This window comes from Leopardus geoffroyi, chromosome E3 (assembly GCF_018350155.1).
Source record: "Leopardus geoffroyi isolate Oge1 chromosome E3, O.geoffroyi_Oge1_pat1.0, whole genome shotgun sequence".
Lineage (NCBI taxonomy): Eukaryota > Metazoa > Chordata > Mammalia > Carnivora > Felidae > Leopardus > Leopardus geoffroyi.
Window position 1 is genome coordinate 31,237,847 of NC_059340.1, and position 24,009 is coordinate 31,261,855.

The window sequence follows — 24,009 nt, forward strand, 5'->3', positions numbered from 1 at the left end:
TGAAGAGTAGAGGGCAAGAGCTCGGGCAGGTTATGTAGGACCTTGTGGGCATGTGAGGAGTTTGGTATTTTGTTTGCATGGCAATGGAAACAAGCAATGGAAATCTCAACTGGTTAGTGTTAAGCAGGTAATGGAGTTTGTGATGTAATGAAGTGAAGGTGAAGACCCACATGTCACTATACCCCCAAAGCGGCCAGGGCTCACATGCAAGGTAGGCAATCAAAGCACTAGACCTGAGGTTTGGAGACTGGGGTTGGAGTCCTTGTTCTGTCCCTGAGCTTCGACCAGTCACGAGGAGTTAAGAGGCAGGGCTTCAATAGTGTCTTTACCAACCATTTCCTAACTGCCTACTGTGTGTTCAGGTCTAAATGTTGGGACCTAATCCCAGACCTCAAAGGGTTCACAGTCTAGTAGGATAAAATCACAACAGAATTAGCACATTTATGCATAAATTTGGATATTCCTGGATAATAGGCTGTAGTCCCAGATGATTCTTGTAGGAGTTAAATGAGATATATGCTTTGAAAACTGTGACTAATTTATGAAAGGTACCTTTTGCTTACAGAAATCAGCACTCTTTCCATTCAAAGTGACAGAAATCCAGCTCAAGCTAATTAAGTTTGAAAGAAATTCATTCTCTTAGGTCACTAAAAATCTCACTTCAGGGGTGGCTGGACCCAGGAACTCAACGAATATCATCAGAACTAAACTCACTCTCTCCATTCTGCCTTCCTGCACAAGAGCTTTATTCCATGGAAAGTTTTCCACCTTGCAGTGACAAGAGGGCTTCCATCAATTCCAGGAGTACATCCTATCTTCCTTACAACCCTGTCAGTAAGTTATTTTTCTCTCCAGCACACAAACAAAATTGTGAACCCAGTTCTTACCGGGTCAACTGCCCAGTCTTGAACCCACAGCTGTGCTCAAAACAACTCTGAAGAAAAATAACAAAGTTGGATGACCAACATTACATTATTCCAAAAGTTAGAATACACTGTGGGACTACAGTACATTTGTTGGCTTATGACTGAGTCAACAGCTCATCCATGGATTAGGAGGAAATGAGCGCCACCCAAAATGTAGATGAGAAATGGTTCCCCCAAAAGAAAAGTCAGGGTGCTGGTGTTGCCCAAAAATGAGGCAATTTTAGGCAGGTAAAACTTACAGATGATTATTCAGTACTGTAAGTAAACTGAGGTGACAAGCTTAACTAATCTCTGAATCTCCTTCTATAAAGTGCCAAAATTCTATAAATTCATTCACTCATCTAGCATTACACGTCGAGCACATACTATGCAGCAGACCCTACTACAGGCACAGAAGACAAAACAATGAACAAAGGAGATGAAATTTAAGAATGTATATCATACACGGTACATACATGTTGAAATAAAATGATTATTTTGGTTTACAAAGAATTGGTAATTACATGACTTAAGATCCTGTTTGTATCTCTAAAGGAGCTATGAAGGACAGAAGCAAGAATTTTCAGTACCACATTATATGAAAATTTCTGTAATTATATATATGTACGTAACAGTCATAAGTAAAAAAACAAAAACAAAAAACAAAACAAAACAAAATACATGTTTTAAAGAAACATACCAGAATCTGAACCTGGCCACCTCTAAGCTGATTAGAGAACAAAAATGTTCACAAGGAACAACTTTTAAAAACATGTTTGCGCAATGTCTTTGTTGGCTATTATCAAAGAATTGTTTGATGACCTTCTTTGACTTTGAATACATGTTCTAAAATTTTTTAAGTAACGCCGCTGAAGAATGAGGCACTTTCTCCATTCCTTGTTACTACTCAATAAACGAAGTCAAATACCACATGCTGCTCTTAGACAACTCCCAACTCGTGGGCTTTTGACAAGTCAATATTTTGTTAAAAATGTTAAGAATATCCGAATATTTCAAAGAGCTCCTTTGGATTAGAGGTAAGACATCAAACTAAACTAGTACTGTACCAATAGCTATAGTCTATCCCTACCATTCACATCTTTAAGTCCATTTCAGAGAACTGCCAAGTAAATATGTATCTGTGATCAGTTATTGTGTCCTAAATATTCAATAATATTTTTAAGACAATATTAATCTGATAAGTTTCATTGTTATATGACTTTAAGAAAACCCATACATTTTCCTGGTCCTCAGTTTCATTACTTGTAAAATGTAAAGAATGGACTGAGCATAATCTCTATGAAGTGATATATGCATATATATGCATATACCTACATTCTCTCTCTCTCTCTCTCTCTCTCTCTCTCTCTCTCTCTCTCACACACACACACACACACACACACACACACACACAGTCAATATCTGCATCCCTAGCACCAAGCCCCAGTATTTATTCAATAAAGACTCATTGAGTAAAGCAAACCATTTAAGGAATAATCAATTATTCTCAAAACTCCAAATCCATTGTCTCATTCTCAACTTATTGGAAGCAGAGAGAAAGAGACAAACCGAGAATAAGGACAGTGGAACACATTTTTCATAAAATCAACACTTCATTTGATTCAGGAAATGTATTTTATTTTGAGAAGTATTTCTTACCTACATGTTTGGTGTTAAAATGTCCCTATCATTTATGAAATGATGGTGAGAGTATTTTATAGTTACTTTTTACAAAATTTCCTTTCTTGGCGAAAGTGGAAGTTAGTATACTATGTTGATCCCCCAGTTCTCCAATTTCTTTAAAATTTTTAATCTTGGAAACCAATAGTGTGGTGAACCAAAGGCAAGAATAATTCTTGAAGTTCTCTCAAGCTCCAGCATTCTAGGAGATAAACTTTTCTTTCTGGATGGTTTGAACCGTATAACTGCATCAGGGAGTGGTTCAGCACCATGGACAGATCTCCAACTATGGGGCCCATCTTGGGGGACAAAGGGCTGGATTGAAATGAGTAGAAGAGGGGCGCCTGGGTGGCTCAGTCGGTTGAGTGTCCGACTTTGGCTCAGGTCATGATCTCACGGTTCGTGAGTTTGAGCCCCGCGTCGGGCTCTGTGCTGACAGCTCAGAGTCTGGAGCCTGCTTCAGATTCTGCGTCTCCCTCTTTCTGCGCCCCATCCCCACTCATGCTCTGTCTCTCTCTGTCTTAAAAATAAAGAAAACATTTAAAAAAATTTAAATGAGTAGAAGACAGTGCAGGCTCTGCTTTGAGCATGGCAGTCTTCATGTGACCACACAACTCAAGGTCTAATACCTAAATTAATAAATTTAAGTCTTCATGGAATAAAATATTCAGATTATGATTACACTTAGTTTCATTAACTGCATTCTCAGAATAATATGATGGGGTTTCCCTTTCAACTTGTAATTAACTTTGTTGAGAATTCTTACTGGGGTTTTCATGCAGCTTCCTAAAACCTTATCATAAGTTATTTTAATATATTTATTATGGGATTAAACTATGTTGCTCAATTTTATATTGGCTGTTATTTTTAAAAGAAGAAAAAATTCAACACTAATCTTGAAGAACAGTGAGCTGATTGAACTGAAAACAGTACTTTAAAAAGAATCTGTACTCAACTCCTGACAGCTAATCCTGAAATTTTGGTCCTTCCACGTCAGGTGTGGCATTTTCATTTTCCTACCAAAAGCAGTGTGACCCCAACCAAACAAAATCCCCTTCTCCCATTAGACAATCTGTATAAAACTAATCAAACCTGCAAGAAAGACCTATATTCTAAAACTGATAGATCTCCCCTCAATCGAAGGTGAGGAAAATCAGTACATGAAATTTTTCTGCTTTCTTTCACTATGATTCTTGGGAAGTTGTTAGGGCATATTTCTCTTAGAACAAAATATCAATTTCTCAAGAAAATGTGTTAATCTCTTCATTCTCCTTTGGCCCCAAGTGTTTCGAGGAGGTCTCCTGCCTGCACCCACGGCATCCTGCCCTTACGCCTACCATGCTTCTTTGCAATTACCTGTTTACTCCCCTGTCTCATAAACTCTAAAAGGACAGTTCCAATTTTTTGTCTCATTCATCTGTATACCTCCCATTCCTAGCACATTGTCTGGCAGGATTTTATAAGTATCAGTTAAATACCGATTGAGTCAATGGAAATATTAATGACAAGAAATCAAACAAATTGGCTAAAATCTGAGTCCTCCAAAACAGAAATGGTGACTTTCTCTCCATTGGTCCATTTTCAAAGATTAGTGTAGTCTAAAACAGTGATTATTAGCAGAAACCAAAACATAAGAAGAAAGAAAAGAGACATAATTTGGAGCATCACCCAGTGTAGTTCCTTGGAAAAGGCCCAAGAAAAGTCATGAATAGAGTACAAAGTATAAAGCCAGACAAGAGTTGAGTTCATATTTGAACCCACATATAGGATGTGAATGCCTTACCAAATATTTCTGTGGCCTTGGGCAGGCTACTTAAACTCTCTGAGACACAGTTTTCTCATCTATAATATGTGGGTGCAAGATCTTTTCCAATTATTTCATGGCGTTATCGTGAGAAGTAAAATGCATGCACGTGACAGGTGCACAACAAACATTATTCTGTTTTATTACTCCTTTTATATCCACACTAAGTGTCAAAAACATAGTAGGCATGTTGCATCATTTAATCCTGATATATAAATAGAAACGCTCTCCCAAAAATACCTGTGTCCAAGAATAGGCTTCCCCTAGTATGGCAGGAACAGAGCTCGGCATCTTTTAACCAGACACTGTGATGGGCACTTAGGCTTTCTTTACAAATAGTCCTACAGCTGGTTTGAAGCACTTTGGAAAAGCAATGCAAATCTAATTAAGCAATGCCATGTGGCCAGAGTTAGTAGCAATTTTTGAAAACAGCCCAGGAGATGGCTTACAGAAACTGGTAGGGTTTGGGGGGTTGTGTGTTTTTTTTTTTTATTCTTTTAAGGGCTCCGTTTCTGTGTTGCCCACACACACAGATACACACACCCTCATGAACGCATAATCCCATTTTCTGGGTGAAAATACAAGCCATGTTTGAAACCATACAGATTTCTACAGGCCTGGTCTGCCACTGTAAATAAAATATTAAAACCAATATTCCTAACAGAACAAAAGCTCATGTGTTTCAACGGGAATAGAAGAAAAACATAAGACAGGAACAAATGGCTAAGAATAGGACAGCTGTTCCATCAGAACTATTTCCTTGGGAAGAAGTTGACAGATTCTTTGGTTCTCATTGGCATCAAAAACATTAGTAGTAACAAACACACACACACACACACACACACACACACACACACACACACGTGCAGACTGTGGAGGGCAAACATTTTCACTTTGAAATAGCAACTGCACGATGAATTCGTGCTGGTGTGTATCATCACCCCCTCGTTAATGGACCACATTAGCACGAAGGTTCACTCGTCCCACAAGTAAGAGTAACGGCCAACATTTAGGTTACCAGCCACTATGCTAAGTTCACTATCTGAATGAATGCATTTAATCCTCCCAAACAATCTTGTATTTTGCTCCTTTTATAGAATGGGAAACCGAGGTTCAGAAAATGAAATTAATTTTCCCAAGATCACATAACCAACAGGCAACAGAGCAGATACCCAGTTACGTCTACCTCCCAAGCCCATATCCCCCACTGCCTCACTGCACTATCTCAAAGACATATTGGACATGTTTAGCGGGCATCGACCACACGTGAGAGACCCTGCCATAACACTGAATACGTCAAGAGAAAACCGGAACTCTTGATCTAAAATCACACAAAATTGATTCAAGTCATTGCACGGAACCCACAAATGTGTTTAGTTAATCCACTACAGACCCAACCCCTACCTCTTATTAACTTCATCACTTACTGACCCATGTGCCAAAACCCTAACAGTCAGAGATCTTCAGATGGAACAGCCTTAGTCTGCCTGATTGGGGAAAAGAATGCTCACATTTCAGAAACAAGAGCGTTGGTAGCCATGGCTTCGTTGAAAAGAGTGAGAGCCTCACAAGAGTCGGAATTAGCCAAGTTCCCTCAAAACTCAAAATCCCAAGGGTCCTACTAACAGGTTCCACTGACGAGAGATTCATTCTTCCATGCATGTGTTCTTTCATCCAACAAACACCTGTTGAACACTGTGTCATTTCACTGAAGATACAGGGGGGACTAAAACAAACACAACCCCTGCCCCACCCCAACAAAGCTTAAAACAGCAATCTCCACCCCACTTCTCAAGGATGGCCTTCTTGGAGAACCAGCTCCACCACGGCCACGAGAGGAGCTAAAACACTCTCCACGCCACTCAACTGACTGCACCCGGGCCAGACAGCCGATCCAGGGGAAGCCGGCCCACAGGCTGGTCAGAAGCTAATCACGTTTTCTCTCTCTGCATAATAGGAACTAAAAGACACAGCAGTGAATTGCCTTAAAGACAAAAGTGATGCTTCACTCACTCCACCGGCTAAAGTCCTGAAGGTAGCCCTGATTCCTATCCTTCCTGAGCCTGGAGAGTCCCCAGAAGATACGCCATGTGTATCCAACAAAGTTCAGGTTATATAGTCAGACAGACCTGGGGATGAATCCTGGTTCCTGTATCTATTAACTATGACACTGTGGACAAGATCTTTGGTGGTTAATTTTATTATGGATATCTTCAAATACAAAGATAGAGTGGACTCCCATGTATTTGGCCACCAAATAATAACAATAATAGTAATATTTATTAATAGTAATATGCAATATTTCCCCCCTTCTGTTCCACTGTTCCACTGAAACAGGAATAATGATACCCTGTCCATCGACTTTTTCATTCACTAGACAAAACTGGATGGGGCTGCTTCTGTCAGCCAGCCCGGTTCCCACGGTATGGGGGTCACTGTCACAATACAAAGCATGTGTTCTCGTGCAGTTTACATGGTAGTGGAAGAGGCATAAATAAGGAAGAAGACAACTTCAGAAAGAACAAAAGTTATTAAGAAAATAATGGGGGAATGAGGAACAGTAGGGAGCTTGGGGGCCAAAGGGAGACAAGGAAGTCTTCTCCAGTGAGATAGCTTTAGGCGTTATGATGTAAAAGGGTAGAGGCCTGGGAGCAGGGTTCTGCAGGCAGGGAGCACAGCAAGTGCAAAGATCCTGGGGCAGGAATGAGCAAGGCTGTTCACGGGTGGTTTTCAGTACAAAATGAGGTAATGCATCCAGAGCTTTAACATAATGCCTGGCACATAGTAAGTGCTCAACAAATGTTAGTTCCTGTTCCTCCTAAGGAAGGACTCATCACAAGACCTACACTGGAGTGTGTTTTCAAAACAGCTCTCTTTCCTACAGGGCCAATGGATCTGTGGGTTCACTTCCCAAATCCTTCAACCACTTCAACTCCTAGTGGGGGAAGACTTCCCCCTTCTGTAAACACCTGTACCCAAAGGAGAGGTCACGTAGTATAGTGGTTGAAAAACAGACCTTGGGGTCTCACTGGTCCGGTTTAAATTCCAGCTCTACCACTTAGTAGCTGTATGAACTTTGGATAAGTCATTTAACCTCTCTGAGCCCCAGTTTCCCCACCTTTATGATGGTGGAAATAACAGTACCAACCTAATAAGGTTTTGAACATTCAATGTGGAGGTGGGGGGTAGAATGCTGCCTATATAAGTTACTGTTAATGTTTCACTATCTTACATATATTTTTACTCTTATACACCTGCCCCAATTAGGAAATTCCCCTGATTTTTAAAAGACTTTTGGGAATATCCCCGCCAGTGTCTCCAAAAGTCAAGTATAGGACATTTGGGTGTCTTGGTAACTATGGGAAATAAATGGAAACCCATTTGGCCCTAGATATGAGCTGCACAACATCTTCAGAAGCTAAATGATGGATCTGCTTTTCATCTGGTTCCCTGTAAACCCGCTGGGAAATGGTCCTGGAGGTCGGGGGGGGGGGTGAGGAAGGTGGTCAGTGGGGAGCTGAGGCTGGAATTTCTGGTCTTTCTGATGGATTCTGTGTCCAGAAACATCAAGCCAGCATTTCTCCTCAGTCTGGGGTGAGATCTCACCTTCTAAGTAAATATTGTACTATCAACCCAATTCGAAAGAGGCATGACGTGTTTGCATAGAACACTCAGAGGGTACTCTGTCCCACGAGCCTCTGTGAGAGCACAGTGAAGACATAAACTGGTTCTATTCCCACACTGACCAGGGGAATAATTTTATGTGGATGCTTTTATAGACCCTGGGAGATACTTTTTCTACTGTGGCAATAAAGGCTTTGTAATTGCCGCTGACTTATTTAGTGCTGTTTTCAGTCTTTACCACATCATTAAACAATACTGCACAACCAAAATACTACTATCAGCCTGACTGTACAAAATACAATGTAGCATCCTGTTGTGGATCCTGGAACAGAAAAGGGACCTAAGGAAAGGAACTACTGAAACCCAAACACTATCCACGGTTTAGCTAAAAATAATGTACCAATGTTAATGTCTTAGTTTTGACAGGTGTACCACAGTAATAAATGATGTTAACATCAGGGGGAAGTGGGTGAGGAGTATATAGAACTCTGGGTGTTATCTCTGCTACTTCTCTGTAAATATAAGATTATTTCCAGATTAAAATTACATAGAGTTTTTAGAAAGTGTGCTGTTAACACAAATGAGCTGAGAAACATGAACCTGGTCTCTCTCCTTGTACCCACAGCCTTCACTCACATCTCCCATCCTTTTTTTTTTTTTTAATGTTTACTTTTGAGAGGTAGAGACAGAGCATGAGCAGGGGAGAGGCAGAGAGAGACAGAGACACAGAATCCAAAGCAGGCTCCAGGCTCTGAGCTGTCAGCACAGAGCCCGACGTGGGGCTTGAACTCACAAACCCTGAGATCACAACCTGAGCCGAAGTAGGAGGCTTAACTGACTGAGCCACCCAGGTGCCCCCTCACATCTCCCATCCTTAAGATGCAAGGGAGCCTATATTTACTCCGCACTCCCGAAAAGCATGGGGAGTGTCCCTGGCAGGCTGGGAAGCTGGGGTGGGGGAGACAGAAGCACGTTCATAGCACTTGAGGACAAAATGTGCCTTCAAAAGCAAACTATAATTATACAGAAGCCGAGGAGCATTTGCGAAAAATCACTATCTCATCTGAATTTACATCCTGTTCATCAAAGAGGTCGAGGCCCTTTTGATTATCAGACTAAATATTTTTAGGCAATATCACTGAATGCCTGGAAAGAACATGAACAGCATCAGCTGAAGAAAAATTCATCTTCAGATAAAAAAGCAAGTCTTGCATATCACAGGAAAGATCAACCCTAGGAAATATATAAAGGGAAGTTGACAACATTTCCCCACATTGAAGATTCCCCCCCACCACCCGGATTTGCCTTTACCCTAGTCCTCCAGTCCCTTCCTTCTAAACATCCGGATTTCTGCTGACTTTTGATTCTCTTAGCTTGACCAAGGCATAATGGAAAGATCAGAAAGGGGTCTAGCATTAGTATCAAGATGAGGAAAGAGGGGTGCCTGGGTGGCTCAGTCAGTTAAGGGTCCGACTTCAGTTCAGGTCATGATCTCATGGTTCGTCGGTTCAAGCCCCATGTCAGGCTCTGTGCTGACAGCTCAGAGCCTGGAGCCTGCTTTGGATTCTGTGTCTCCCTCTCTCTCTGCCTCGCCCCCGTTCATGGTCTGTATGTCTCTCTCTCAAAAATACATAAACATTAAAAAAAAAAAAAGATGAGGAAAGAGAAATAGATTGGAGATGAGTATTCTCTGAAAGCCATGTTGAGCGGGTCACTGAATAGAGATGAAAATGACACTCAAGTTTGGGTTATCGAATTCCCAGTCAAGTCTGGTAACTTGCATGTTTACTGAAGAATACCGCAACAATGGCATGATGTGCCCCCTCTTGGTATATCACAAATGGATGCACCTTTCTTTCCATTTTTGGTAATGGTAAATCTTCACTGCTCACAATGTCCAGAGAAGGGTTCAATTCAATAGGTGCATTCTAATTCTGGCACCAAGAGCTGGTCTAACTTCTCAGTTGGAATGAATTCCTTCTCTCCTAGTTCTCTATGGGTCAAAATGGGCTCTGGTGACTGCCTGGCCTCTTGAAGCCCCAATAATTGATAAATATCAGTCATTTAGGCCTAGCCTGTCAATGAACTTCCAAAATCATTCCCTCTTCTGAACATGTACATTTTCCCTGTGTCTACAATATGTAAATAGCTCTTGTGAATCAATAAAAAGACAAAATCACTACAGGGAAGGCTATCTTTACTACCAACTACTAAATTAACTGTGAAAATTAAACTGATTAAGGGGCCCCTGGGCGGCTTAATCGGTTAATCAGTTAAGCTTAATCGGTTAAGCTTCTGACTATTGGTTTAGGCTCAGGTCATGATCTCACTCACAGTTTGTGAGTTCAAGCCCCACATCAGACTCTGTACTGACAGTCAGGAGCCTGCTACGGATTCTCTAACTCTCTCTCTGCCCCTCCCATGCTCGCTCTGTCTCTCTCAAAAATAGATACATTTTAAACAAAATTTTAAACAAAATTAAACTGATTAATGTAAATTAGAGGAATAGCTATATGCTTCTTATCTTTCCAGACCTTCCCAAAAATTCTAGGAAATAAGGACCGGATCATCCCAGCAGCAGGATAGGAAATTAACATCTTGTACGAATGCAGTAAGTGTTTGTGTAGACCTGGAATTCTCTTCTGTAGTCTACCAGGAATGCTCTGGCAGACATCCACCCAAGAGAACATTACAGGACATTTTTTAATTGGTATAAATATCTCTGATTACTGAGGCTCAGACATAGGCCAAACGCAAGAACCATAAATAAACCAAGCCAGTCTGTCACAAGAGACTTCTGAATTCCTCAGTGCCTGGACACCCATCTCTGAGCAGGAATTTGTTTCCAGTACAACTTTTAACAGAAGTCCCTTATTTCAACAAGATTCATTAACACTCCGTGCCCTTTGGCCTAATGCCATGAGGAAACGTGGGTGACTTCAGTGAGTTTGTTATTCTGTTTGAGTGTTGATTCAAAAATCACCACAGAACTTACAACTTCACACGAGAAACTTGTTAACTCCCCTTGGAGAGCCATGGACTCCACACCGTTTCACCTTTGTCTACTCCGTGACCACACTCTGTCACATGTGACGTCTGGGACCCACATACAACTAGGTTCTGCTTCTTTCCCGGTGACACCTGAAAGGGAATGTGCTCATTTCCATCAGAGACAGAATGGAACTCAGCAACTGCCATTTCCGAGTTGGTGCAATTTACCGTGTCTTTCAGGGCTGTGAGGTTTGGCCATAAAACTTCCAACTGCTGATGTATTTCGCTCTAAAATGTGGCCATTCCTCACGCCGTTCTATGACCTGATTCATAAATAAATAATGCCAAACCATTGAATACAGCGAAACCTAAGACGTTCTATTTGGTAGCCCTTTTCTGAACCATGTAAACGTTGACTTGATAACTATGTGGCAACATTTTCAAGCCTATGAAAAATTATCACAATGCAGAATCAGAGAAACTACATCACCTGTGTCACATACCACAGATTTATTCCTCTACCCATCAAGCATAAAAATTTGTAGCCAAACAGTCCGAAATGGTGATTCAGCAAATAAGCTGCCAATGCAATTTTTGTAACGGGGCTTCAGTAAAGGCGACCCAGACTATAAAATGTGCCTTGTTTTTAAGAACCTCCAGCCACAACTAAATACATCCTTTAAACTGTCTGGCTTGTGTTATTTTAAACAAAGCCCCACATTACTTTCATGTGGGGGGTAACTTGAAAACATAATAGCAAGGAATAAGCACCCCAAAGCAACATAACCACAAGTCAAGACCCCACACACACAAATGCACATGTATGTGCATGTGTACGTACTCAGAGTAGTTTGCAATTATTTTTATGAAACTCTCTTTTTTATGAAAAAGAGATCAAATTCTTCTGAACTACTGTCTGTTCACTGAAAACAGCATGAAGCCTAAAGGTCACAACTGGTCCACCTCAGGAAGCAAATAAGCCAATGGACCACTGGTTAAACGATTTTCCGATCAAGATGAACGAATAAAATGGGTTAATGCCAAACAGATTACGTAAAATGAAACGACCAAGTAACCCATTGGGTAATGAAGTCCCCATGATGAACCAACCAAGAGGGCCATTAGTTAACGGAAGAACCAACCATCAGAAGCCAACCGAACGGATCAATCTGTAACAGAAACACCAACCAAGTGAAATCGGATGATGCCGAACACAGCTAGCTAGCTTCATCCGGAGAGATGGAAGAAAACTTGCAACTAGGCAACAAACAGAAAAGCTCTTAATGAATCCAAACACATCCCATGCCATCTGGACACGTGACCACTGCCTGGGTCACCACGTGGGGCTGGAAACAGACCACACAGCTATACTTACGAAGATTATTTATGGGAGTTCTGGTATCCACATTTTCATAATGCTGGACATGAACCACAATGTTGAGGTCCCTCTCCATGGGGTCGGTGTTGCAGTGGCCCTGTGGCCTCATGACATCTGCAAGGGCCCTGAAAGGAGAAAGAATTGAAATCTGTTCATTCCAAACGCAATGACTGGCACCTGTTGTGTTCTGAGCACTGTGCTTAGGAGGACAAGGCCCCTTACTCCACGGAGTTGCCACGCTCGTTAGAGGTGGGAGGGAGAAAAAGACATCAGGAAGTTAAGAAGATCACTGCAATTACAGATTACATAAGGACTTCATGCAAAACAGGACACGCGCTCCCCACAAGAGATGTGTAATTAGCAATATCACCTACCTTGCAGAGAGCTGTGGAGAGGATTGAATGACGAATATATGTAATGCGTCTGCACCCCATAAACCTAGCCCCTCTCAGAGCTGACACCTGATACCACACCCCACGTACATCAGTGGTCCACTATTAGCCACAAATAACATTTATAGGGTGCTTAACACAAGTGGGGCACCGTGTGAATCACATTAAGCCTTAACTAAGGGGCTTACAAACACCTTATGAGGTTTATTAGTCCTTCTTTGCAGATGAGCGGACAAAGGCTCAGAGAAGTGAATTAACCTGCTGAAAGTCACACAGCCCGTTGCACGGGTCTTTGAACAAGAGTCCGTTTTGGGGCGCCTGGGTGGCGCAGTCGGTTAAGCGTCCGACTTCAGCCAGGTCACGATCTCGCGGTCCGTGAGTTCGAGCCCCGCGTCAGGCTCTGAGCTGATGGCTCAGAGCCTGGAGCCTATTTCCGATTCTGTGTCTCCCTCTCTCTCTGCCCCTCCCCCGTTCATGCTCTGTCTCTCTCTGTCCCAAAAATAAATAAACGTTGAAAAAAAAATATTAAAAAAAAATAAATAAAAAATAAAAAAAAGAGTCCGTTTTCACAGCTCTGTACGCCGAGTGCATTGGGTTTCCTGTAGTTAGGGAGGATTTGGCACGATCCATTCATACCCCCCAAGGTGGGTGCCCCTCTTAATCAGTAGCTGGGACATAGGGCAAGCTTACAACCTGAGTCACCAACTGTGTTTTATCGTCACGTTTCGCCTCCTTGACACTCATCCAAGGGTCAGTATTCTTTCGGCTGTCTTTGACAAATAAGAAAACCAGTTGAGAGGTGTTAAGTGACTATGTGAGTTTCTCCCAGCTGCCGTAACAAAGTGCCCCACACTAAGTGGCCCCAAACCACACAAACGTACTGTCTCACAGTTCTGGAGGCCAGAAGTCCAAAATCAGGGTATTAGGGGACTCCTCCCTTGCCTCCTCCTGGCTTCCGGTGGATTTCTGGTGGAAATCTCTGGCATCTGCTAGCTCGCAGCTGCCTCACCCCCAGGCTCTTCCTCCGTCTTTGCCCCGTGTGTCTCATGAGGCTCTGTCTTCCCGTGAAGACCTGTTTTTTTTTTTAATTTATTTTTATTTTTTTAATTTTTTTTTTAACGTTTATTTATTTTTGAGACAGAGAGAGACAGAGCATGAACGGGGGAGGGTCAGAGAGAGGGAGACACAGAATCTGAAACAGGCTCCAGGCTCTGAGCTGTCAGCACAGAGCACGATGCGGGGCCTGAACTCACAGACCGCGAGATCATGACCTGAGCCGAAGTCGGCCGCCCAACCGACTGAGCCACCCAGGCGCCCCATGAAGACCTGCTTTTAAGGACACCAGTCATACTGGGTTGGGGCACACCCTCCTCCAGGATAAGGTCATCTCAAGTCATTACATGTACAAAATCCCATTCCTCAATAACGTCACATTCTGAGGACCACAAGACCAGGACTTTAAAAAAGCTTTTGTTATGGGGTGGGGGTACACGGTTCACCCAGAACGGTGACCTTCACAATTAGATGTAACCTTAGTAAAGCCGCTCAGCAGTTTGCACAGAGAGCAGAACAGAGGTAAGTGCCAAGCGGACACCACATCTAAGGTCAGACCTCACCACCCCACGTCTGCCTCTCCGCCTACGCTCCACCAGGTCATTCCTGAGACAGGATCATCCTTGAACGATACGTACTATTGTGGGTAAAACTGCACAGGTATGCATCTCTGACACGAGCCGTGTTTTGACCACAAACCTCATTCTGCTTCTTCCTCTTTGCGCGACAGGAGAGCCAGCCAAGATGCTAAGTGTGAATCTCCTTTCCCCAGTGGTTTCATGGTGAAGCAGACGAGTATCAGCCCTGCTTAGCCATTTCCCTAATATTTCCCTAATTATGGGCACCGAGATGCTCAGCACCTCCCTGCCTCTGAACACAACACAGCCATAGGAACCCTCATTCATGCCTCCTCTTGGACCAGGGAGAGCTTCTCAGGGTACACACCCACAAGTCATACTGCCATGGTTTAGGATACATCCAGATGCTCCTAACCAACCAGAACCCTCTGAGTCCACATCGAGGGAGACAGAGACGGAAGGAGAGCTGTTTGCGAGAGGTCAGCCCACCGGCTGAAATTTACCCCCCCCCCCAACCACCCCGTATAGCATCGATTCTCAAACAATGTCTGCCAACGAGCGGCACCAGCATCACCCGGGAGCACGTTAAAAGGCAAATTTTCGGGTCCACCCAGACCCACTGACTCACAAACTCCAGGGGCAGCCACCTGTGTTTTCAGGTGCACATCCAAGTCTGAGCCTGTGTTAGGCTCACGGAGGCCCCAAGCTTGGGGACTGAGTGGTTGCTCAGGGGGCAAGGAGACAATGGCCCAAAAACCACAGCGGGTGAGAAGTGTCAGATGTGAACTACAGGGGACACAGCAAGAGTCCCTCGCGCATTAGAGGAAAAGACTGAGCGTGCCAAGACGCAAGACAATAACGACAGCTCTCAATCATTCACTCATTCACTCAACAAATATCCATTGCCTACTATGTGCCAGGCACTAGTCAGAGCTCTGGGAACACAGCCAGTGTGCAAGATGCACAAGATCACTGTCTTACCAAAGCTTGTATTCTAGGGGACAGGATAAAAAAATGTATGCGTGTTAAATAAATTTTTAAAAAGTATAACACGTGGGGCGCCTGGGTGGCTCAGTCGGTTAGGCGTCTGACTTCGGCTCAGGTCATGATCTCGCGGTCCATGGGTTCGAGCCCCGCATCGGGCTCTGTGCTGACAGCTCAGAGCCTGGAGCCTGCTTTGGATTCTGTGTCTCCCTCTCTCTCTCTGCCCCTCCCCCGTTCATGCTCTGTCTCTGTCTCAAAAATAAATAAACATTAAAAAAAATTAAAAATTAAAAAATAAATAAATAAAAAGTATAACATGATCAAGTGACACTGGCACATGGCAGCCTTATTCGCAACAGCCCCAAAGTGGAAACAACCCAAATCAGCTGATGAATGGACACACAGAAGGTGTTATATGCAGTGGAGTATGATTCAGCCACAAAAAGGAAACATCGACACCTGCTACAACATGGATGGAACCTGGAAACTTGAAGCTCCTTGCAAAGGACCCAAAAAGCCACGGGGTACATGATTCTATTTCCATTAAGTGTTCAGAAAGGGTTAACCCATAGAGATAAAAAGGAGACCAGTGGTGGCCAGGGGCTGGAGATAGGGAGGACTGAGGAGTGGCTCTGGAATGTATACGGACTTTCAACCATGAAAATGTTCTGGGATCAGACAGGAGTGATAGTTGCTTCAATTTATGAATATGTCAAAAACCACTGAATTGTACACTTTTCTAAAATTCTACATAAACAGAGAGAGAGAGAGAGAGAGATAAGGTGACCAGGAAAAGCTTTCCTGAGGAGTTGACATTTGAGGTGAGCCCTGAACTGTAAGAAGGAGTTGGTTGTGTAAAGGTGATGGAAAGAAACTTCCTGGCAGCAGGAGCAGCAAATGCAAAGGCCCTGGGGCAGTAAAGAGTTCATATACTTGAAGTACAAGCCAAAAGGCCAATGAAGCTGGAGGATAGGCAATAAGGAAGGAAGCTTTCAAGGTGAGGATTATCCTACCCATTTTATGGAGCAAAAAAAAACTGTTCAAGTTCACCCGGCACATCACTGCAGGGACTGAGATACAAACCCGAGTGTCTCTGAAATTAGAGTTCAGCCTCCTTCCTCACTCTGTGCTGTAAGCAGAGTCTGAAACTCAAGGAGGCTGCAGGAAACGGAAGGTTTGAGGTAAAGCAGGCGCTCCAAACCTGATATGCCTTTTTCACTTCTAAACAGGATCTTCATCATGAACTTCCGGGGGTCCCTGGACCCCTCGGGAATTGAATGGAAATTTTGTTTGTGCATTTTTCTCAAGCAAGGAGCCATAGCTTTCACCAGTTCCTCTAAGGAGTCCCCCCCGGAATTCCATGTTATTCAGGCTTTCAAGAGGTTGGCAAAGTAACTTATCAGGACAGCTACCACGAACTCGGTCAGCGCGGCTATCTGCACATTCCCTGGGCCTCTCTGGGGTACTGAAATTCCTGAAAACCCAGCCCAAAAGCCAGGGATGCTTTTCCCCAAGGCAGCCCTTCCCAGGGCATGCAATGGAGATGAGAGTTCTTCAGAGGCCTCCATATCCTGGAAAAGCAGCCTTCAAAGTAGAGTCCACTCACTCGATAGACCACATAAAATGATTCGGCATAAGGACAGGAAATCCAAGAACTCCTGTGCATGGTCTTTAGTCGTTCAAGTGAGGAATCAGTCCAATATGGGTATGGATGCTGGCACCCTCACTTGAGATGCCCACATCAGCCAGCGAGAATCAGGAAGCTCAGGCCAAGAACGGTGACTGGGGTACATTGCCCATATTACAGCTATGTGCCCCCCTAAAGGGGATAGGCAGATACATTATCTAGGTTTAGCAAGGCTAACCATCACTAAGCAGGCGCATGGCTCAACCACCACCACCGCCCCCCCCAACCGTAACAAAACCACAGGCTGAAGAAAATTCTGATAGAGGAAGCACAAGAAAACAATCGCGTTGTGGGTGATGGGCATTGAGGAGGGAACCTGTTGGGATGAGCACTGGGTATTGTATGGAAACCAGTAAATTTTATATATACACATAAAAAGAAAACAATTGCGTTGCCTCTCCACTTTTCTTCAACAGCTAGCTTGTTACAAGGTTAAAAACAACAATGTTCTATTCAGATCAAAGCCAAGTCAGCCAAAAATAGTCAAAGTTCTCATGAAAAATATTCAAAATGTGGACTGTTTATTAATGATAAGTTTCATCCTCAACAAACATCATGAGGGGCGCCTGGATGGCGCGGTCGGTTAAGCGTCCGACTTCAGTCAGGTCACGATCTTGCGGTCCGTGAGTTCGAGCCCCGCGTCGGGCTCTGGGCTGATGGCTCAGAGCCTGGAGCCTGTTTCCGATTCTGTGTCTCTCTCTCTCTCTCTCTGCCCCTCCCCCGTTCATGCTCTGTCTCTCTCTGTCCCAAAAATAAATAAACGTTGAAAAAAAAAAAAAAACAAACATCATGATTTGACATTAGCTAATGATTGCATGACGTCATCATGCTTACCAACAGACTTTAATATTTACTGCACCTTCAGCTCAGCTTAAAATTTGTTTTTATGTGTGCTTTACAATGTACCTAACAACTGTTCACTGGTCCATGCACATACTTATTAGTACAACAAATGTGTATGGATTAGGGTACAGACCAAAAAACATGTTAAAATACGTGTCCAAAAAGCTTCATAAATAAGACAATGGACATCACCAACTATGCGCTATAAACCAAATTCCCAAGGATTTGCCATCTATTTGCGGCACATAGTTTGGGTGCTTCTCAAACCATGTGCATTCGTGCTACCTCGGGGACTTGTTAAAAATGTAGATTCTATTTCAGTAAGTCTGAGGCAGGGCATGAGATTCTTCCACTCAAGCTCCCAGGTCACGAAAATGAGGCGGCTCCACAGGACATACTCTGAGTACTAAGTTCCTAAAAGAACTATAATGGTAGCTTTTAAGTGTCCACTTGACTATGGCACAGGGTGCCCAAATATTTGGTCAAACGTCCTCATGGATGCATCTGAGAATGTGTGTTCGGATGAGATGAACAGTGACATTCAACAGACTGAGTACGTTGCCCTCTAGCATTCGGGTGGGCCTCATCTAATCAGTTGAAGGCATGCAGAGACAAAAGTCCCACCCTCTCTTGAGTAAAAGGGAGTTTTCCTGCCTGACAGCCTTCAAACTGGGATGTCAGCTCTGCAGATTTCAGACTTCCTAATGGCAAGTCCACATCATGTATCTCACTCTTGCTCTCTCTCTATATATATCTCCTACAGGTTTTGTTTCTCTGGAGAACCATAACTAATACAGGTACCTTACTAAAGAAACTACACTTTTCTTTGATATCTCTTGTCCCAGCTCAGAACAACTACCTTGAAACATTGCCATTTTTGTGGTCATAGATGATTGAATATTGGCAATTTCCTAAGTTTCAATTTAGTGTCAATTTCTTTCTAGATGTACTCGTGTGTTACTTGTCTCGTGCCATTTGACTGTTAGCTCTTTTGAGTGAAGGGATTGCGTCTGTATTGTCACTATTCTCTTATAGCTCTCAAAACGGTAATAGGTATGCCATAGGTACTCAATAAATACCTATGAAATGAATACACAAATGGGTGAAGGAATGAATGAACAAAAGACAAGATACTTTCTTTTGTAAATTATGATGTCAGAAACCAGACACTGGTTTTGTCCGTGGCAGATACTGTTCTAGGCACTGAGGATACAACAGAAGAGATGTGGTGTCCTCACACTCCTTACTTTGGACAGTAAAGCAAAGATACACATAATCAAGTAGCAAACCAGGAAATTAATAAGTTAACTTTAGGCTGTAATGTGAAATGAAGCAAGAAACACCAGGCGACGAGCCGGAGGGGGGCGGGCAGTTGTAACTGAGTCGTCAGGGTCATCAGGGACGGCTTCTCGGAGAAGGCGACACCAGAGCGGAGACCTCAATGGCGAGGGAGCCAGCGCATGAGGTCTGACAGAGGATTCGAGCCAAGCCAACGCGACAGTTCCAAGGTAGCAATGAGCTTGGCATATGTGAGGAACAAAAAGAGAATACGGTGTTCCTTCACTTTCCAATCACAGCGAGCAAATAAAAGACCCCAACAGTCCCAAACAGAGCTCAGAACCTCCTCATCTGGCTTCAAAGCTCCCAGGAATCCCGAGGTCTAAACTATGTTCTGACATTTAAACACCTGAATAGGATTCCGGAACATTTCCTCTGAAGCATCTTTTACTTTTTCAAGAACGCAAGGGCCATGGGCATGAGGTGACTTTCTGGAGTGGTGGTTACACAGGTAGAGGCAAAGCTCCTGAAGCCACACTTAAACTTAAAATGTGTGCCTTTTACTGCGTAAAGCACATACCCCACTGAAGGTGACTGCTAAAATGCAAGGACTCCATCGCCCAAAGAGAAGTAACCTGCCACGAGAAAGAATTTATAGACACTTCTCCATAGGCAACAAGATTTGCCTGCAAGGGTTTCTCCAAGCTGGGGAGCTGGTCAAAGCCAGAGGGTAACCACAGACATGCAGGGAAAAGGGGCAGCGATAAGAGAGAAAAGGCAAAAGGAGGGGAGACGTTTATCGGTTGATACCGCCTCTTTAAAAGGGACTCCAGCTCTTCTGAAGCGTGTTTGAAAAGCACCCAGGACACTGTGCTGTGCAATGTGCCACTTGGATTTCTGATTCTGTTTGAAGGTGGGCAAAATAATGACATGTGTTCCCTACTGGCCTCAAGCGTATGGAGCTTCAAACACACATTCCTGCCCCCAAGGTCGCTTCTCATCAACGGCTCCTTCCAAGGGCACTGGCCCTGCCAGGGGCGGATGCAGGAAACACTCCTGGTCTTGATCTTACAGGGGCTCCTTGAACTGGCCCCCCTGCACGTGTCGCCATTTGCAGAACAGCAAGCACTTCTTCGCGATCTGAGAGCACGTTAGTCCAGCACGTGTCCACTCAAAGGCCGTGCAGCCTAGTGGTCAGGGACCTGTGCCCTGGCCTCAGACTGTCCGGGTTGGAAGTCTGACTCCTCCACTCCCCAGGGCCTTGTTCATCCTCACGGAAAGCAATCTGTGCCTCTTCAGAGGCACACTGTCCTAAGGCCTGCCTCACTGGGGCAGGGCCTGGAATTAAATGAGCACTTATACACAAGCTCGTGGTGAAATAGCAGGCTGGACAAGGCTTCTTTCATATCACCCAGGCCAACACTTTGCAAGGCACTTAATGAGGCCATTCCCGGATCTTCTCTCCTATTCTGAACCTGTCCCCCTCTGCTGCTTAACTCTGAAGGAGTTAGAAGACTGGACCAATGCCACACAGCTTAAAAGATGGAACAGGGCAAGGACTAGGTACTGAGTTTCAGACTACAACATTTACCCCTTTGGCAGGTAAGGGGTAGAAAATTCCAGTAATAAGGGTGATGGCAAAGGGGTAAAACTTGCTGAGCAGTGACCATAAAGAGGTCCTGTGCTAAGCGCCTCCCAAGTCCAGTCTCAGTGAAACCTCGCACAAGCCTGGGACATAGGGATCACCAGTGTCTCATTCTACAGACAAGAATCTAAAACTCAGAGAGGTGAAGTCACATTCCCAAGGTCACACAGCTCCTAAGCGGCCAGGCTGGATGGAATCTCCAGACATCTGACTTGAGGTAGGCTCGACTGAGTCTCCAGGGACTCCAGAGTGGGGGGTGGAGACAGAGGCCAACCTGAGAGCTTCCTAAAGAGGGAACTCACCACTGGGTGGCAACCAACAGCTTCCCTGGGAAAATGCACGTCAGTGTTGTCCAAATTACCAGTTTCTCAAGAGAAGTCAGGAATCGGGATTTCTACGTGAAATCTCCTTAGTTCTAAGTTGGTTTTAAAACACAATGTATGACAGAGACTGAAGAAATTTTACAGGCAGATGCAGTGAGCCTTGACCGGATCCGAGTTTGGGAGCTCAAGCTCCAGAGGACATCTTTGGTACGACCAGGAAAATGTTACCCTGATTGGCTACTTGATGGTATGACAGACTTTCTGCCCTTCTTCTCGAGGGTGACCCTAGGATTGTGTCGTGGGGGAGAATGTCCTTGTTCTTAGGCAATCCACGCTGAAGTATTTAGGGATGAAGTGCCATGTCTGCAATTCGTTTTCAAATGTTTCAGCCAAGAAACACAGGAAAAGGAAAGGGAGGGAGAAAGGGACAGAGGAAAAGAAAATACAGAGTGTGTACTAAAGCAAACATGACAAAACACTAATAATTGTGTGGCCTGGATTAGTAACTCTCAACTGGGGGTGATTCTACCCCCGGATGACATGTGGCTATGACTGAGGACATTTTTTTTAACTGTCACAGCCGGGTTGTAAGGGGGTGCTATTGGCATAGTGGGTGGAGTCGAAGCGTGCTGCCAGACCCCCTACGATGCACAGAACAGCCCCCCCCCCCCACTACTGAGAATGAGCCGGCTCCAAATGGCAGTCGTACAGGGAGTGACAAACCCTAAAGACATTTTTATGTTTCAAGTTTTTTCTTTTGTATGTGCAAAATGTTTCACTGTAAAAAAAAAAAAAAAAAAAAAAAAGGGAGAGAGAGTGAAACTTTAAAATAAAAATAAGAATACATAAATAGCCACACCTTGCAGACCAAACAAAACATGCCTGCATGGTTGGGTAACCACAGCCGGCCACTGTTTGCAGTCACTTGTCCCGATCCACAGTGGCTGGATGTAATGCTGCTCTGGCTGGCGAATGAGGGTCTCTGAAGCTCTTCTGATATCGTGGGTGAGACCCCCGCAGCTCCTGGAGTTAGCGACTTTCTCCTGTTTTCAGGTCCCAGGCGGCCCAGAAGGGAGCAGCCAACATGCCCAGGACTCTGGGTCTGAAAACCGACATCACCGAGGCCTCTTCCGGGATATCACAAGCTCACGGGTCACCAGGAGCAACTGGTGACCTAGGGGTGCTTTCCGATGAAATGAGAATGAACCCCTCATCTCAGTGACCCGCACAGCCCAAGACAAAATAAATTAAGAGGCTGTGGCTGAGACGTTAATTGCACCCAGAAGCTCTCAGGTGGCTGGGTGCACCCCACCCAGGTACCCCCTGGCCCCCACAAGCAAAACCCAATGAGCTCATGGCTGTGGCCAGAACTTGAAATGAACAACTGCACACACACAGTGCAACATGCATTTGGACGGTCCTTGGGGCAGCCCCCAGCACCACAAATACACAAAGCAGAAATACGAGCTGAAAACACACAACCAAATGCAAATAAGGGAGTGGCCTTGGATTAATTCATCCATTCCCAAGAATGTAAAAAATAGTCCCAAACTCAAGAACAGTCTTCCTCAAGAACGTCAAGGCCACTTTTGAAGAGCCATTCAGGGAGACTGTTACATGCGGATTTCTGGGGCTCATCCCAGACCTTTACTGACCCAGAACCTTTCCAGACAGAACACAAGAATGTGCATTTTAGGAAGCCCCCACCCCCACCCCCATCCAATGCTCACTGGCACTGAAAACACCGTTGAAATCAGGGGCCTGGGGACTGCAGTTTTATAACTGTGTGACCTTGGAGAAGCCATCCAACCTGAACCATGATTTTCTCATCTATCAGTGGGAATTGACAGCACTTGTCTCCTAGGGCAGCCGTGCACACTAAAGGCGTGTTTACACACACATGCACGTGCACACACACACACACCCCTAATACGGTGCTTGGCAAATGTTCCTTCATTTTCCGTAATGGTAACTGTCCACACGCTGGAAAACCTAGAGAGCTTTACAAAAGTACACAGACTCAGCAACCCTAGAGATTCTGATGGAAATTGTCGAGGGCGGGGCCCCTAGCAACACGATTTTTTTTTTTTTTTTTAAAGCACTCCAGGTGGTCCTAAACAGCAGCTGGGGTTGAAAACCACAGGGTGGAAACTGCCAATAAAAATCAACTATCCTTTCTCTTCAAGAGAATGTACTTCTACCGCATTCTGGAATTTCCAAACTGTACCCGGAGAGTCCTGTGGCCAGGCTCTGTTATCAGAGTGGGTGGCCCGCGATGCCACCCCCAAGCAGCCCTTTAGTGGTCCCTGCAGAAGTGGCCACAACTGACCAAGCTGGGGGGGGGGGGGGGGGAGGGGGGACTCTTTTCCTCCAGACAAGAGCTGCAAGGTGGCAGGACAGGAATGGGAGTCGCTCCTGGGCCCTCAGGTCGGCGGTGGAGCGCTCTCGACAGGAATACCCAGATCACGCGGAGCCTGAAGATCACACATCACCTTCTCCCGCCGCAGGCCAAAGGGAGCCGCCCACCCTTAGCTCCGCTGGCACCCTCCCACCTCCCCTTCTCCCGCCTTTCCTCCCCTCCTCCACCCCCCACCCAAACACCCAGGAGGACTTCTGTAAGCGCTGGTTTGCAAGGGAAAGTCTCAGTGGATACTTCAGCAGAAGAATTAACCCGAATCTGCAAGGCAGGCTACCTATCCATGGGGGACTCTCTTCCTTCCAAGGCGACACCCGCCGCCTGCCGCAGTCCTGCCTCGGTACTCTTCCTTCACCTCAACACAGACCCCGGGAAGCTACAGGGACTGGCGGGGACTGCGGGGAAGTGAAACTCCGGCCTGTGGGGCT

The 24,009-nt window shown here is 44.6% G+C and overlaps 1 protein-coding gene across 3 annotated transcripts in view; it reads right to left on the reverse strand.

Moving 5' to 3' along the window:
• SHISA9 (shisa family member 9) overlaps nucleotides 1-24,009 on the reverse strand; it is a 285,095-nt gene that overhangs the window by 258,579 nt on the left and 2,507 nt on the right. For all 3 annotated transcript variants that reach the window (XM_045460037.1, XM_045460033.1, XM_045460034.1), the window contains exon 2: nucleotides 12,380-12,507. In XM_045460037.1, coding sequence (XP_045315993.1) covers nucleotides 12,380-12,507 — 128 coding nt within the window. The remainder of the gene's footprint in view (nucleotides 1-12,379; nucleotides 12,508-24,009) is intronic.